The following is a 15573-nucleotide window of genomic DNA, read 5'->3' on the forward strand; positions in this document are numbered from 1 at the left end:
TGGGTGAAGCTAAGATGCAATCAGGTCTAGTTGTCATAACTAGCAATAAAACTAGCCTTTTACAAGCCAGCACCTACTTTCCAATTTATTACAGGTTTGTCTTTAAAAAAACGAAGTATGAGACTGAAGATTCCTAATTGTACAGAACAAGTGGTTAATTAGGAGCACTTTGAGGTCAGATCCTCTTTAAAAGGGCTGCCATATGACTTTTTAAATAATTTTAATTTCTGTTCTACCTTCATTCCTTCTCTTGAGTAGCCCGACTTCAACCTAATTATGGAATTTTTCTGCCACAATTTCAATGGTGCCATTAGTAATATTTTTGATATTCTTTTTGCCTGGATTTCTTTTTGCTATTAATCAACTTGGGTCTTATTGGTCATTTTTAATATATTTCACTAGTTTCTGCACTAGTGAGGGTTTGGTTTATTTTGCAATAGCGTTCAACTCTTAAGATTCCTTTTTTTAATGATCATGATTTCATTAAATTTAATTTTACAAACTGTCCTATATGCCTTTGTCTTCAAATTGTAATGCCCTTCCAATTATTTTGGAAAAATACACCAGCCACACTTGGCATTAATCTTGAAACTTGCCCAAAATACCATCGGAGTCCCTAACAGTAATGCTCTTAGGTACCTCTAATGAGAAAACTGATTATTTTCAACTTTTACATATCTTTCCTTTATCCATGACTTATTAATTCAAGGTCCAATTTATTCTTAGAGTTCACATACAATTAAAATCAATGGTACTTTTCGATAGGCAAGTGAACTGAAAAAGATTCATGGATGAGAAGTGAAATGTTTTAAAGGGAAAACAAAAAAACAAAAAAGTCCATTTGCCTTTTGAAAAAGCACCATGACCTAGATGATGGAGAATGTCCATAGACGATGAAAATCAACTGGCATTGAAACCAGTTCTGTACATGTCCATATTTTTGGAGTAGCTGAGTTTTTCCTTATGCCAATTGTCATAATGATCCCAAATAGAGTGGGATTTTCATGACAGATAAATGCAGTTTTGTTTTCTTGGGCATTTGAGAGAGTGCCAGTTTGATCTACTGTTTAAGCTACAAGAGTTGAGTTTTGCCTTTTGCACGGATGTCTCTAGAATAGCCCCTTTTTCTCCACCTTAGGAGGAAAGGCAATGTGAAACGGTTCCTGACAATATTGCTAAGGAAATTACATGGATTTGTAGTTACCCAAAGTCAAGACGGACCCAAAGGTGCCCACTAAAATAGGCATTCAGTGATACAGTGACTCTTGGTTGACTGGCAGCACCGCCACGATCCAATGGAGATGGAAAACCTCATTTGTATCTATTTGCTTCTTCCCACTGCATCATTTCCCAGTCTGATGCAACTCCATCCATCCATCCATTCGAAGGTGATGGAACAGAAACCTTGGAGGGGGGGGGGAGAGACCATTGGTGATTTATATTCCTGCCTTGGAAATATTGTTTTGCAAAACATCTTTAAAAAAAACAACCCAATACATTTAAGTAATGAATCAGAAGGATAACATTAAGTAACAAAAAGCCTTACCAGCATGCAATTATATTTCAAGAACTTTGGAAAATGCCATTTGAATAGTGTGTGGGCGCTAATGTTGTGCTACACAATTACATTTGAATCATTCTTTCTCAGTAAGGTTTTGTTTTCTATGAGAATGCAAATCAGGAATTAATTGGTTTGCTTACAAGTAATGTTTAGCTTATATACCACCGGAACGTAAGTATAAAGTTAAAGAGCTCACTCAGGTATAGTAGGCTTATTCACAGTGCGTGGCTAACTGGGAGATCTTTGGTTTCAAAGGGTAGTTGTCAGAAAAATGACTTAATGGTGACAATCCCAAAAGAAAAGTCTTCATTGATCTTTATAACATGTCAGTCAAAACTAATATAATATCCATCTGATGAAACTACCATACAGGTAGTTCTCCACTTCTGACCACAACTGAGCCCAGAATTTTGGTTGTAAGTTGTTGAGGTCATAAGTTGAGTCACCATGTGATCCACAAATCCAACAAAACAATCCGTATCCAAAATAATCTTAGCTCTTCCACTTTGGACTAGATGTGAACCCGAGAACAGGTTTCATTTTATGCCTTTGTTCTGGTTTTGTCCTCATTTTAAAGTACTTACCTGGTGTGTCCTAGAATTTTTTAGGATGCCAGTTCTGAAAAATGTATCAAAGAAAAGAAAGGGATTAACAATAAAGGGAAGATATATTTCCTTTCAAGTACCATTTGTACTGCTAACTTGGTAAATCTCTTTGACATTTAAATTTTTTTTTCTTAGTTCTTTGTGGTTTGGCTCTTTGTTTTCTTTCTTTTTTTTCTTTTTTCTTCCTTTGCCTTTTCTAAATTCCACCCACCCATCCAGTAACTAAATACCACAACTATTGTATCCTTGGCTGGTTCTAAGAAAAACAAATACAGACTTAAGGATTTTATATTCATAGTTTGTTGCCATAAAGCTACTTTTCAGCTTGCCTCCGTTTTAAAAATAAATAGAAATTGGGGGGGGGAGGGTAATAGACCATTATGGGTCATTTTTTTTCCCCATGAGGGAAGTTAAGAAGCAGATTTGTTGCCTGCAAAGATCTTTTTGAATTCTTAGCATTTTGCCAGAGCCTCACGAAGAAAGCCAGTGGTAATCCCCAGCAGTAACCTCTCTTGGCCCTGGGTCAAAGAAGAAACAGACCAACAGCTAACCCTCTGCCTCTCAATCCCTCTTCTATGGTTTCCACCAAACTCAATATCTTTAAAAACAATCCATCAACAATCAAAAAATCAAGTCTATAAGCACATAAAGGCCAGCAAACAATCTCCATCCCTGTGCTCTTAAGTTCAGATGCCTGATCTACTTGAGGGAGAAATAGCAGGGGTCCTCAGCTGACCCCCCCCCAAATACTCTGGGGGTGATATGGAGGGAGGAAGAGTCCTCAATACAGCTTTTAGGATTAGGCTTAAGCATGCTGGCTTGAATTAAATATCCATTTAAAATGTGAGCTCCGAATATGTCGATCCTTGTTGATTTTTGTTGCTTGCATCTTACAGATTTGTTCCTGACAACGTTGTCCAAAGCTGGAGAAGCTCAGTTTGAGATATGGGTGAATCAGGTAAAGAGACTCCATCGTGCGAAGTCGGGAATAATTATATTCTTATGTATTCATGCAGGCCGGGCTGATTCTACTGAATTCAGGAATAAAGAACCTGGACCTTACCAGCCATTGTCAGTGCTGGTTTTGAACTTCTGAATGTCACCTGAAGAGCAGCAATCTAGCATGGATGACAATTAAGCCACTCAGTAGCCCTTATATATGTGTGTGTTGAGCAAGACTCCCACAGTGATGTCCTATGTAGGATTGCTGGTATTTGATTTGTCAACAGGCTAATTTTGGGAAGAAAAAAAAATGTTCCTTATTTTGGTACTTCCTTCTTGTGACAGGGCCCATACTTCATATTGATTCCAGTGAGACCATTTTTTTTTCTTTTCGCTATTGGAAAAATGGAGGAAAAAATGGTTAAATGAGAAATCAGATTCTTTTCTGGATGCTAAAGTCTCTGTCTTGGACAAGGGTGTCCAACCTTAGTAACTTTTGAAGATCTGCGGACTTCAACTCCCAGAATTCCCCAGGCAGCATGGTGAATTCTGGAAATTGAAGTCCAGAGATCTTACAGTGCTGTTCTGCTCTAGAGCAGGGGTCCCCAACCGCCGGTCCGTGGACCGGTACCGGTCCGCGGAACAAGTCTTACCGGGCCGCTGGTTGCTGAGCGCCGCCATCTTTTTGGTAAAAGTGCTTCCGGTGAGCTTTTCGGGTAGAAAGCTCACCGGAAGCACTTTTTCATCAAAAAGATGGCGGTGAGCTCGGTGAGCTTTTCCAGGTAGAAAGCCATTTCTACCCGAAAAAGCTCACCGAGCGCTGGCGCTGCCATCTTTTCGTCAAAAAGATGGCGGCGCCCAGTTGATGCCGGTACCGGGCCACGGCGCCCAGCTGATGCCGGTACCGGGCCGCGGCATAAAAAAGGTTGGGGATCACTGCTCTAGAGTACAGAGGACTAATAGCTAATCTAAAGACTTTTTAAGGCTCTGAGAGTGCCCATGGTAAAATAAACCTGTATATCCCTTTTTCCTCTTTCCTTACTGAATTTATTCTTTGTTCCCCATTGAATTTGATCAGTAAATCTAAGAGAGTAAGCAGTCGCCATAAAATACTAATATAATTTTTGGAAAGCTATTTTCACTCTTTTTTTTTTTTCTTTTTCCTCGAGGGCAAGGAGTGTGAGCAATTATTGGTTGACACAATTATTACTAAAATTGATTCTTCTCCTTAATAATCCATTTGATTCCATACTGTAGTTAACACTGAAAGCTAATTTCATTAGGGCCCATCTCGTCTATTAACATTTCTGTCCAAAATCTTTATTTCACATATGGAACTCTTTTCCAGCTAAGGCTAAACCAAGATATTTGCAACCATATTTTTTTTCCTTTTCTAAATCTTCAAGTTAGTTTATGAAGTGATTGAAAATATGTGAAAATAAAAAAAAACCAAACTATATTGCCTCCATAAAATATAATGTTTTTACAGTTTGTGGGTTATTATGTTCATTGTTTTCCACCTTTTTATGAGAAATATTTATGGATTGATGGCCATTTTAGATATATGTATATATTTTTATTGACAGGATGGAGATTTTGCCAAACCTCAACACATAAAGGAAAAACCAAAGGATGCGGTTGTTGTAGGACAATCAGTATTTGCTGATTTTGGTGAGATACCTTTTTCCTTCTCCCAAATATTTGATTTAAATGTATTTTCTCTGTATGCAAGAATGTCTTATTTATGCAGTTGAAATTATTAGGGTGATAATACCATTTTAAGAAAACTCTAACTTTCTAAATTTTATATTGCTAAAATGTTTTTATATGTACTTTATCAATTAATATCTGAGATGTACACAAAATATTTAAATTGTACTGCTTATTAAAACGCAAATACCAATTATTAAACTGTCTTAACTTTCTGGGAATCTAATTTCGAGCAATATTTTTGTGGAGAGAATTAATACTTTTGCTTTTAATTAAGGGGCCAAATTATGAATTAGTATGTATTTTTAACAATTCCAAAAAGTCATTGTTATCATTAAATTTATGACACCAGGTGCCAGATTCTAATGTTATTTTGTATCCGATCATCAACCCTTTTAGCTCTTTTTATTTTATGTCCTTGTTAAAGCACCTTATTGTATATTTAGTGTGATAAACTTTCAAATTACTAATAACAATAAAACTTAAAAGTCCACATTCAGAATCTGGTTTCCGTTAAAAAAAAAAAGAACATAATTGCTCCCCCATTTTCTTTCCTCTGATCAGAATATAAAGTGAGTTCTACATTAATTTTCCATCTAAATCGTGGTCAGTAACCAAGGCTGAGACAAACTGAGCTGAAGTTTTGGTTTTTAAAATGTCAGGGAATTATCTACATACTTTGGTCTTCCCAGTCACAATTGTTCTCGTCATCTAATATCTCTAAAAGTGAGGGAGAGGATTTGATTAACTAGATTTTTCTTGGCCTTTTGACTCAGATTAAGTGTAAGAGTTGATTAACCAAGATCTCGAAAATGTTATTAGTCCTAAAAAAACACGGTGCCTGTTTATTTGAAAATAAACACCGACAGCATTCTACCCTAATCTGTTCCCTTCTAAATAAATCCCATTAATATTTTCCTGCATTTATGCTTGACCTTTAATTAAATACCATTACTCCCGAGTAAGTGTCCAGGGAGCCTCTAAACTGCAACTCTTGCTATAGAACGAACTAAAATCAGACTAAAACGAGGTTTTATTTTAATGATTCTATTTGCATGCTACCAAATCCGCTAGGGATTTTTGGCAGCTTGCGGGAATGTTTACATATACTGTTCCCTTCTTTAAAAAGAAGGTCCATTATAGGCAAGTGAAGGTGGAAATGTAGCCATCCTAAATAATATAATGGGGTTGTTGTTTTTTAATCCTTGTTTTTTGGGGGGCAGGGGATTCTAATAACCTGTCACCGAGAGCTGTTCGCAACTCCTCAAAAGCAGATGGTCTTGGGAAATGCCATGAATGCTAATAAGCATGAAGCCTACATCAAATACATTCATTTATTTATGAGAGATGTAAACAAGTTAATCTGATTAGAATTTCATCACACCAAGTGCAAGCTCCTTGACAGCCAAAGGGCAGGTGTAATTTTAGAAATAAGCCGTATTCTTAAGAAGACATGAATTCGCTTAAAATTTCAAAAGATGCACGAGAGACACTTCTAAGCAAGGATTCCAAACGTGTAACATTATCATTCCATGTAGAGTTATACTAAGCCACAGCATCCTACCAAAGATAGTAACAGCCGCCCTACAAGTAGTCCTCGACTTAGAACAGCTCATTTCGTGACCGTTCAAAGTTGCAACGGCACTGGGGGAAAAAAGTGACTTATGACTGTTTTTCACTCTTATGACCTTTGCAGCAGCCCCATGGTCACATGATCAAAATTCAAACACAATTCGCTTAAAAACTGTGGCAAGAAAGGTGGTCATATGGGGCAAAACTTAAGAAATGTCTGGAGAGAGAGAGGGAGGGAGAGAGAGAGAGAGAGAGACAGAGACAGAGACAGAGACAGAGACAGAGAGAGACAATACCAAGGACCCCACAGTTGTTGTCATCCTCCTCCTGTCCACAAACCCTACTTCCTTCTAGCACTGATGATGTTACCTAGCTGGGTAATGAAACATCTGCAAGAAAACAACCAAACTCAGAGCACGAAGTATCCCACAGTTGTCCTCCTCCTCCTCCTCCTCCTCCTCCTCCTCCTCCTCCTCCATCATTCTACAAACCCCTACTCCCTTCTAGTACTGATGATGTTACCTAGTTGGGTAATGAAATGTCTGCAAGAAAAAAAAGCAAGCTCAGAGAGCACAAAGTACCCCCGCAGTCCTCCTTCTCCTCCTTCTCCTCCTCCATCATTCTACAAACCCTACTCCCTTCTAGCATTGATGAAGTTACCTAGTTGGGTAATGAAACGTCTGCAAGAAAACAAGCACAGAGAACACCAAGGACCCCTCAGATAAATAAATATGATCTAGATAGAAAGAGCCACCGCTTGTTGAGGCTGTTTTGATCTTCCATGAAATTGCATGTTATTTATTTCCAAAACAGTCTTTTGCAATTTAAGTTTAATGGAAAATCCAAAAGAAAAAGAAAAAAGAAAAAAACACAGAAAAGCCAATTTCCTTAATAGAAAATAGCAGCGTGGGGGAGGTAAACCAACCCCATAGCATAAATGAGCTATTTCCTCTTCTGTGAAAACTATTCTCAACCTCTTGTGCTCCCTCTTTATTGAATAAATTTAAAAAACACACATCTTTAATCTCCATGTTGTTCCTCCGCTACAATTTACTTCTTAATTGGTTTAAATTTTAATTTAAGCTTTGTTTTAAAATGATATTTCAGCATTAACAAAACAGAGAGATACTGTTTCAGCCACTTCAGTGCAGCGAACATTAATAACTGGCAAATTAGTTGTCCTTTGGCTTATTTTTATTAAATCATGTCCTTGGTGGTTATCCATTTTTGGAGTTGCAGCATCTATAGTATACTTGCATGCAAAGTGATTTGAGCCAGGACTGATTAAAATACGTTTTAATAAGTTTACTGATAATGTCTAGAGACCGTTGCAATTTAGGAACGTATTCATCTTCCACTGTTGGAGTTAAAAACTCATTTGGGAGCTGCTACTAAACTACGTTTTAGGTTTAATAAAAAGCTTCATTCTTGTTGTAAGCACAAACTAAAGTATACGTTTGTGTCTAAGTTTTTCATCAATGGTTTTTCTACAGAGGCAAAATATGTTACAAAAATGCAATTGCAATAGTAAAATAACAACAAATCAATAGCATGAAAACAATACAGCTACTGGAAAGACTTACACATTATTATGGACATTTTGTTATTCTCTGGCTCATCCTAGTCATGAGATGAAGCGAAGGCAACTCACAATCTTAATTGTCTCAAAGGAAAATTAATTGAAATCCCTCTTGGGTAGAATCCATTCAGTAAGACCAGTTGGTCCCAATTAAATATTTATTTTATTTATTTATTTTTAAATTTATCAAACGTGCAAGATAACAAGTATAGGTATGAATATAAACATGAACAAAGGAAGTAAATACAGATAAATGGGGACAGTTAAGACAGGGACAGCAGGCATGCTGGTACGCTTATGCATGTCCCCTTTAAGGACCTCAGGAATATGGTGAGGTCCACGGTAGATAGTTTGAGGTTGAAGCTGTGAGGGGTTGAGGCTGTAACCAGGGAGTCGGGTAGGGCATTCCAGGCATTGACCACTCTGTTGCTGAAGTCGTATTTTCTGCAATTGAGTTTGGAGTGGTTTACCTTGAGTGTGTAATTGGTTGTTTGCCCGTGTATTATTGTGATTGAAGCTGAAGAAGTCGTTGATGGGTAAGATGTTATAGCAGACAATTTTATGAACGATGCTTAGATCGGACCGTTCAAGATTGTCCAAGCCCAAAATTTCAAGCCTGGAGGCATAGGGAATACTATTGAGAGTAGTGGAATGGAGTACTCTTCTCAAGAAATACCTTTGAACCCGCTCAATCGTGTTAATGCCCGATATACAGTGCGGGTTCCAGGTGGACGAGCTGCATTCGAGAATTGGTCTGGCAAAGGATTTGTATGCTCTAGTTAGCAATTCAATGTTACTGGAGAAGAAGCTTCGCAAAATAAGGTTAACAACTCTTAATGTCTTTTTGCCAATGCTGTTACAGTGAGCTCTGGGGCTTAGATCATTTGAGATGAGTACTCCTATGTAGGTCCTTGTTTCAGTCTCGACCTACTTCTAAGCAGAGGCGCGATGGCTCGGTGGTTAAAGATGTTGAGCTTGTCAGCTGGAGATCTGATAGCCCAGTTTGAGATCCCAGTGCCACGCAATGGGGTGAGCTCCCATTCCTTGCCCTAGCAACTGCCCACCAGCAGTTTGAAAGCATGCAAATCATCTTCTTCCTAGCGTATTTCCTCAGGTGCAGAGTCCACTTTTTGGATCATTGAACACCACTTTGCACGGTCAGCTGTGTCTCCAGGGCGCAGGCCTGCGGCTTGCCTGTCTTTGTTGATGGTGTCTTGCCATCTATGTTTTGGATGCCCACGAGGTCCCTGGCCATTGACTTCTAGTTGGTAGGCAGTCTTGGCCACGGTGGAAGTTGCTGCTCTCTGGACATGTCCATATCAGCGGAGTTGGCCTTCTCTCATCTTCTCTATAGTTGGTGCCACACCAAAATGTTGTTGAGTGCAAATGCAAGTAGATAAATAGGTACCACTTCAGTGGGAAAGTAACAGCATTCCGCATGCCTTTGGCATATAGCCATGCTGGCCACATGACCACAGAAATTGTCTTCAGACAACACTGGCTCCCTCGGCCAAGAAACGGAGATGAGCATCGTGCCCTATAGTCGAACTCGACTGGACAGGAAACCTTTCCCTTTTACTCTAAGCCTCTTGGCTTAGAGCAACCCAGGGTTGTCTACAAATTCTGCACATTCTCAAGATGCATAAAATTAGAGCTTTCTTTGGGGAGCCGCCTCTGTGTGTGTGTGTATGTGTGTGCGTGTGTCCTGTTATTTTTCTTGAATGAATACCCAACATTAAATTCTTGATTTTTAGATATGCAAAGCCACAGTTAGATATGCAAAGCAACAGTTTAATCTGTCAGAAGGTACTCTTAACCTTTAAAGGAGAGTCAGATTCATTATCTACCAACTTAGAATGCTAAAAAATCGTTTTTTAAGTCACAGCCATTTATGCCTCGAAATCCCAAGGAGAAGAACATTGTGAATTGAGATGCTGTGATTTTATTTTTTATAAAGCCATATATAAATTTATATTATATACATTTCTTACTTGGTTCTTAATTGGTGTTGTGGCTGGTTGGCTGTGCGGTCAATTTGAATCCTGAGGGGTTCGTAGTCTGGTTGTAGGTCGATAAATCCCAATTACAGTATGTAAATATAAATCCCTATTATATTTGAACTGAACAACAGGTCTCTTTAGGACTCTAATTCCAGCCACCCTCATCCTGCCCACTCCTCTCCATCTGATTTAAGGTCAGATAGCTTTTGTGATAATATATCAATTTGGTGTAATAGTCCACCATCGGAATAATAAATCTGCAATTCTTCCGTGAATACATGGAACTGCTTTTATAGAACCCTTTATGGGTGGGTCTCAAATTTGCCTCCTAGACTTTCATTAAACAATTATTAGTTATCTCAGCTTTCAGGGGGTAATATATTTAAATTGTTGTAACATTTGCTTACAAAATTTTTGCTTAATAAGCTTGGCAAGGCTACCTAGTCATATTTTTATAAGCTCCCGAAAGTTGATTGAGATGATGATGAGGTGTTAATGTAATCCTGGCTTCATCGCTGTCACCTGCTGGGGTATTTACATCCCTAATTAAAACGGACAAAACCCTGGGAGGTTTTTATTTAAAATGAAAATTAAACCAAATAGGAACATAAAAGTTATCTCAGTAGGTAGCAAGCAGAACAGAACTGCAATCAAGGAGGCCGCAACAAACATTTTGTTTGACTTCAGAGTAGACAGCAAAAGATAAACAAATGACCTTTTTGCAAATATAAATATAGTATTTGTATTATATGAAGTACAATCTGAAAACTTTTTAGGTAAGTTTTTAGAGATGATGAGATAAGCATGGGTTTGTTGGTCTTCAGTACTTTATAAAAAATATTTGAAGATTGATGATTACAGTATTCTTCATTATTGATTTAATTTGGTCCATAACTTCGGAAAGTATTTGTTTAAATAATTGTATCATGATAGTTTCTATTTAGTTAAGAGTCCTTTTCATCATAATAAAGTGTTTTTCATAATATACTGATATTTTGTAAGAGTATGTAAGGATACTTTTTGTTTGCATTCTAATTTCTTACAGTTATTGCCTAAGAAGTCTTCAAACTATACTATTGATTAATCGCATAATCAGTTAATTAGTACTTGTTGGAGGCATTATATATGCTTAAAATATTTATGGCATGTTCTCATAAACATCAGTTAAATTTCATAAGTATATAGACAAAGGCATAAAAGCACCACTTAACTATTTAAGAAATTAAAAGACTAAAGGGCAATGTGTATGTAAAAAAAATTTTTTTGTGGGACTGCACCTACATAATGGCATTTCTTATCTGAATTTTCACACATACATTCTTCCATATATTCCCAACCCTGAAAAGCAACATATTTTTTTTGCTGAAAGAAACTTACTTCTTTCCCTGGAATTAGTTGCTATGTAGATTTTACCTTTTTAACCAGAGGAATTTATAATTTATAAAGACAGCACGCAAATGGGAATTTATAATATCCTGGTCTCCTTTTCTTTGTGGCAACTGTAAGAGATATCTGTCAGATACAGGAATATTCAGGCCAGAAACTCTTTGTGAAATCAACAATAAAAGATGTTAATGTAGTTACTTTGAATCATGAATGCAACACCCCTTGTCCTTCTCATTTCAATCATCATGTATCATCATGCCTGACTCAATTTTTACAACAATTACAATTTGGAAGGGTTGCAAAACAGGCTGACAAGGTGAAAGGATCACAACGTCTCCATAATTATTATTATTTTTATTTGTTCACACAGAAAACTACAGAAAACTACAAAAACAAATATAGGAAAAATAGGGGAGGGAAAGGGGAAGGGAAGGAAGAAAAAGTTTAATTTTTTTTCCCATCTCAAACACAAAGTCCAGAAGCTGTTTCCAAGTAGAAAGAAAAGTAATTGTGTTTTTGTCTTTTATCAAAGCAGTCAATTTAGCCATCTCTGCTAACTCCATCAATTTTTGCAGCCATTCTTCCATTGTGGGGATCAAAGTGTCCTTTCATTTTTGTGCATAAAGTAATCTTGCTGCCATCAACATATATCACATCAAAGTTCTGATTTTTTTCCCCCAAGTCTTTTTGCATTAAACACCCCCCAAAAAGTTTCTGGTTTTATCTTTATATTCCCTTGAAGAATCTTCTGTGCTAGAATAGGAATCCTACTCCAATAGTTCTTTGCTTTACCACATGTCTACTACTACTTCTTCTTATGCCATATCCGTCATTGGACATTGGCAATCATGTTGGCAATCCCATTTTTATCAACAGCTGCATGAAAAAAAAATGCAGTTAAGTTTTGTTGCAAACCAGTCCCTTAGATTTTGAAGCCATTATGATGTTCTTCTCGTTTGCCTTCTCGTTTGCCTTCAATCTTTCCCTGGAGGAATAAATGAAGTATGCCGTATTGTTCCAGGTGTTGCATCACATGCCCAAAATATTCTAATTTTTGCTTTTTTATGGTTTGGATGATTTCCTTTGGCTTTCTCAGGCAGCCTGGGTAAGCTTGTCAACAACTTCTCTTTAATTACCAGGATGCTTCTTTTGTTTACATCTTGCCAACATTTATTCTCTCTGTCTGTACGTAGTTGTCCCCCCCCAGTGATAAAAAGCACATTTCTGTAGTCCCGCTAAGCTGAATTATTTTTATTTTCCTCTCGTTTTTGCCAGATGGTGACGGGCAGACCGAGCATTTGCTGCCAGCTTGTGCAGATACAGCTTGTCAAAAAAGTGTCATCTACCTATCTAAACTGGGACTGGATGAGGTACGCTGTGCTGCTACTGTATCTTGAATTTGAACGTGTCGTATATGAAAAATGAGCCAGTAACAAGGTTTGACGTTACCCTCAAGGGCACAGTAACGAGGGACCATTTTATAAAGCAGTCAAGTTTGCTGTAGCAAAGACAGAAGTACAGATAGTCTTTGACTTACAACAACAGTCAAGCCCTCACTTCATGACCGTTTATGATTCCCCTCCCCCTTCTTTGCAACCGTGAAGCTGACCTGACTGAAGCCATTTTTGACCGCTTCAGTGTTGCCACGCTGGAGCTGAGGGATAGGGAGGGGGGGGGGTTGGAGATAGAGGGGATTCTGTAGCCAAAACAATATATTTTCTCTTGGGAACCAAGGACATTGTCACGCCTGGTGGGAGGAAGGTGGAGGGATTCCACCTGGTGCCAATCTGCACCCTGATTGGACCATGTGACTCATTGTTTCAAGAAAGTAGAAAAACTTTTAATTAGGTGAAAACCGCGGAAGACTTCAGAGTCGGCTTTCACCATTTATGTGCCAGTATGATAATTCCAATTCAGGTATTCTTTGAGGAATCTACCTGCCTCAGAGTTTTGCTTGCTATGGATTTATTACTTAGAACCCTGACATTCTTATTATTGTTTCCAGTGGTTTCCAGTGTTGCAGAATTTCTCCGATGGCGTAAATGTATGGGGTTTTGTTCCACATAGCAATGATCCCACCGCAGATGAAATTTCCTTTCCAATCACTCTTCATATTGGAGATTATAACATGGATGGCTATCCGGATGCCCTTGCTATACTGAAAAACATGTCAGGAAGGTACGGTACTGCCAGTCAATGGGACTTTGGAGGGAGGGTGTAACTTTTGCTCCTTGCCATAGTTGTGCATGCCTCTTTCTTCCACCTTAAAATATCATAGCAGCCTCGACCTTCCCTGTGTGTGTGGGACTGCACTTCCCTTAATTGCCAATCCTACAATCCGCTCCAACACCAGCTTGGGAATGCTGCCTTGTAGAATTAAGATCCTTCCTTCTAAACACAGCCCTTATGGGTCTGTTTTTGTGTTCTGGGTGGCCTATTTTTTTTTTTTCTGCTGCTAAACAGCATTTTAGAAGTGGGAGTCCAGGAAGCGAAGTGCATTACGTTTTCACTGTTTTCTGCCTGCCTGTAGTCATTGTGTAAAAAAAAAAAAAAAGCACAGATAAATTTCCTTCTTATTTTTTCCAGCATGCACTGTAATTCTTCACCAGTTGCATTTAGAGGGATAATTCCTGTGATGGTTTGAAAGACTACACCCATGCTGTTTCCCGTGCCTCTTTTTTTTTGATATATACCGATTCCTTCCTTCGCTGTTGAAACTGGAGATTTTCAAATGTTAAATATTAAAATGCAGCTCTAGTGTTAAGATTAGGACAAAAGTCAATAAGGCTAACAGAATTTCTGTTCTTGAGGGGTGTTGCCAGTTCCTTTGTTGCCTGGAGCCCTTGCGTAAACACTGACCTATTTCATTGTAATAGGATGCACTATAGGTGCATTTTCTGGTAGTTGACATAGTATTCTTGCTCAGTCATCAGCTTTCCACTTTCAAAATGCCAACAATGCCACGAAGCAGCTTGCTTTTCTTTTGTGCAAACATCTGGAAATCTTCAGCCCTAAGAAGCAATACCCTGGAGCTCTCCTATGAACATATGTGTTTGGGATTTGAAAGTTTATATAACTGCATGGAAAATATTTACAGCAAGCATTCTTCGTTTACTATATCCTTGATCAAATGACATAAACATTCGAAGTGACACATGGCATGAAAATAAACGAATTTGATCATTATATTCTGTTTCTAAATTACGGCTTTAAAAAAATCCCAGTTCTTAAAAATGTTCTAAAGAGGAATTCGTGGTGTTGATAACCATGGAAATATAGAATAAGGGAAGATTGGAACTATTATTATTATTATCATCATCATCATCATCATCATCATTATCATTATTCGCACAGTCAGCCAGGTATGTTCAGACTGGGTTTGGCATTTTTGTCTACCTATCGAGTCCTTACAAAGGACCTGGGATAGGCAAAGTTTGAGGGTGTTACAGACATCGCTGCAGGATGGAAACTGTTCCAAGTAAAGCTGCCTTCTGCAATTGACTGATGGCAAATTTGTCAATGCCTATGGTGTTCAAATGGTGCTCCAGTTGTTTTGGAACTGCACCTAAGGCGCCTATCCACTATCCAAACTTTTTCGTCTTTCTTATCGACAACTATTAAGTCTGTGCTGTTATGTGGGCAAGTGCCTGTCTGTCTGGATTCTGAAGTCCCAGAGCAATTTAACTTTTTCATTTTCTATGACTTTTTCTATTTTACGGTCCCACTAGTTCTTGCTTACAGGCAAATGATTTATTATTGTTGTTGTTGTTGTTATTGTTATAAAAGACAGGCGGGGGGGGGAGAATTTGTGCACTGTTTCCTTAATCCCAGATTGAGCATATATGATTGATTGTGCCCGTGAAATTTCTGTATGCCTCTCCCTCAAAAGAAATGCTGGTTTGTGTGTGCAGTGTCAGGAACAAGGTACTTCTATTTTTAATTGAGATGGCATTTTATTATTAATATTGCGTCAGTCATGCTACCTAAGGCAAAATATGCAAATAGATGTGCTAACTATCATTTTTAAACTACCGTAATTTTTGCTTGTATCAAATAATAATAAGCACTATTGATTGAAGTTCAGCATAGTCATAATTTCATTATAAACCACAGCACCCAGATTCCTCACCGCTCAGCTACCTTTCCCATTTTTGTTTCAGGAAGACAGTACCGTTTAATCATATCTTCAATGTTAAGAGGTCATAAATTTTTTTAAAA

The 15573-nt window shown here is 38.0% G+C and overlaps 1 protein-coding gene across 2 annotated transcripts in view; it reads left to right on the forward strand.

The window, feature by feature from the left end:
• Positions 1–15573, forward strand: part of ITFG1 (integrin alpha FG-GAP repeat containing 1) — a 92035-nt gene that overhangs the window by 20175 nt on the left and 56287 nt on the right. For both annotated transcript variants that reach the window (XM_087971494.1, XM_087971493.1), the window contains exons 7-10: positions 3063–3124; positions 4695–4779; positions 12631–12725; positions 13361–13533. In XM_087971494.1, the coding sequence (XP_087827620.1) occupies positions 3063–3124; positions 4695–4779; positions 12631–12725; positions 13361–13533 (415 nt within the window). The remainder of the gene's footprint in view (positions 1–3062; positions 3125–4694; positions 4780–12630; positions 12726–13360; positions 13534–15573) is intronic.

This window comes from Notechis scutatus, chromosome 9 (assembly GCF_049901735.1).
Source record: "Notechis scutatus isolate UNSWTSFEM ecotype Mainland chromosome 9, rNotScu1.2, whole genome shotgun sequence".
NCBI lineage: Eukaryota > Metazoa > Chordata > Lepidosauria > Squamata > Elapidae > Notechis > Notechis scutatus.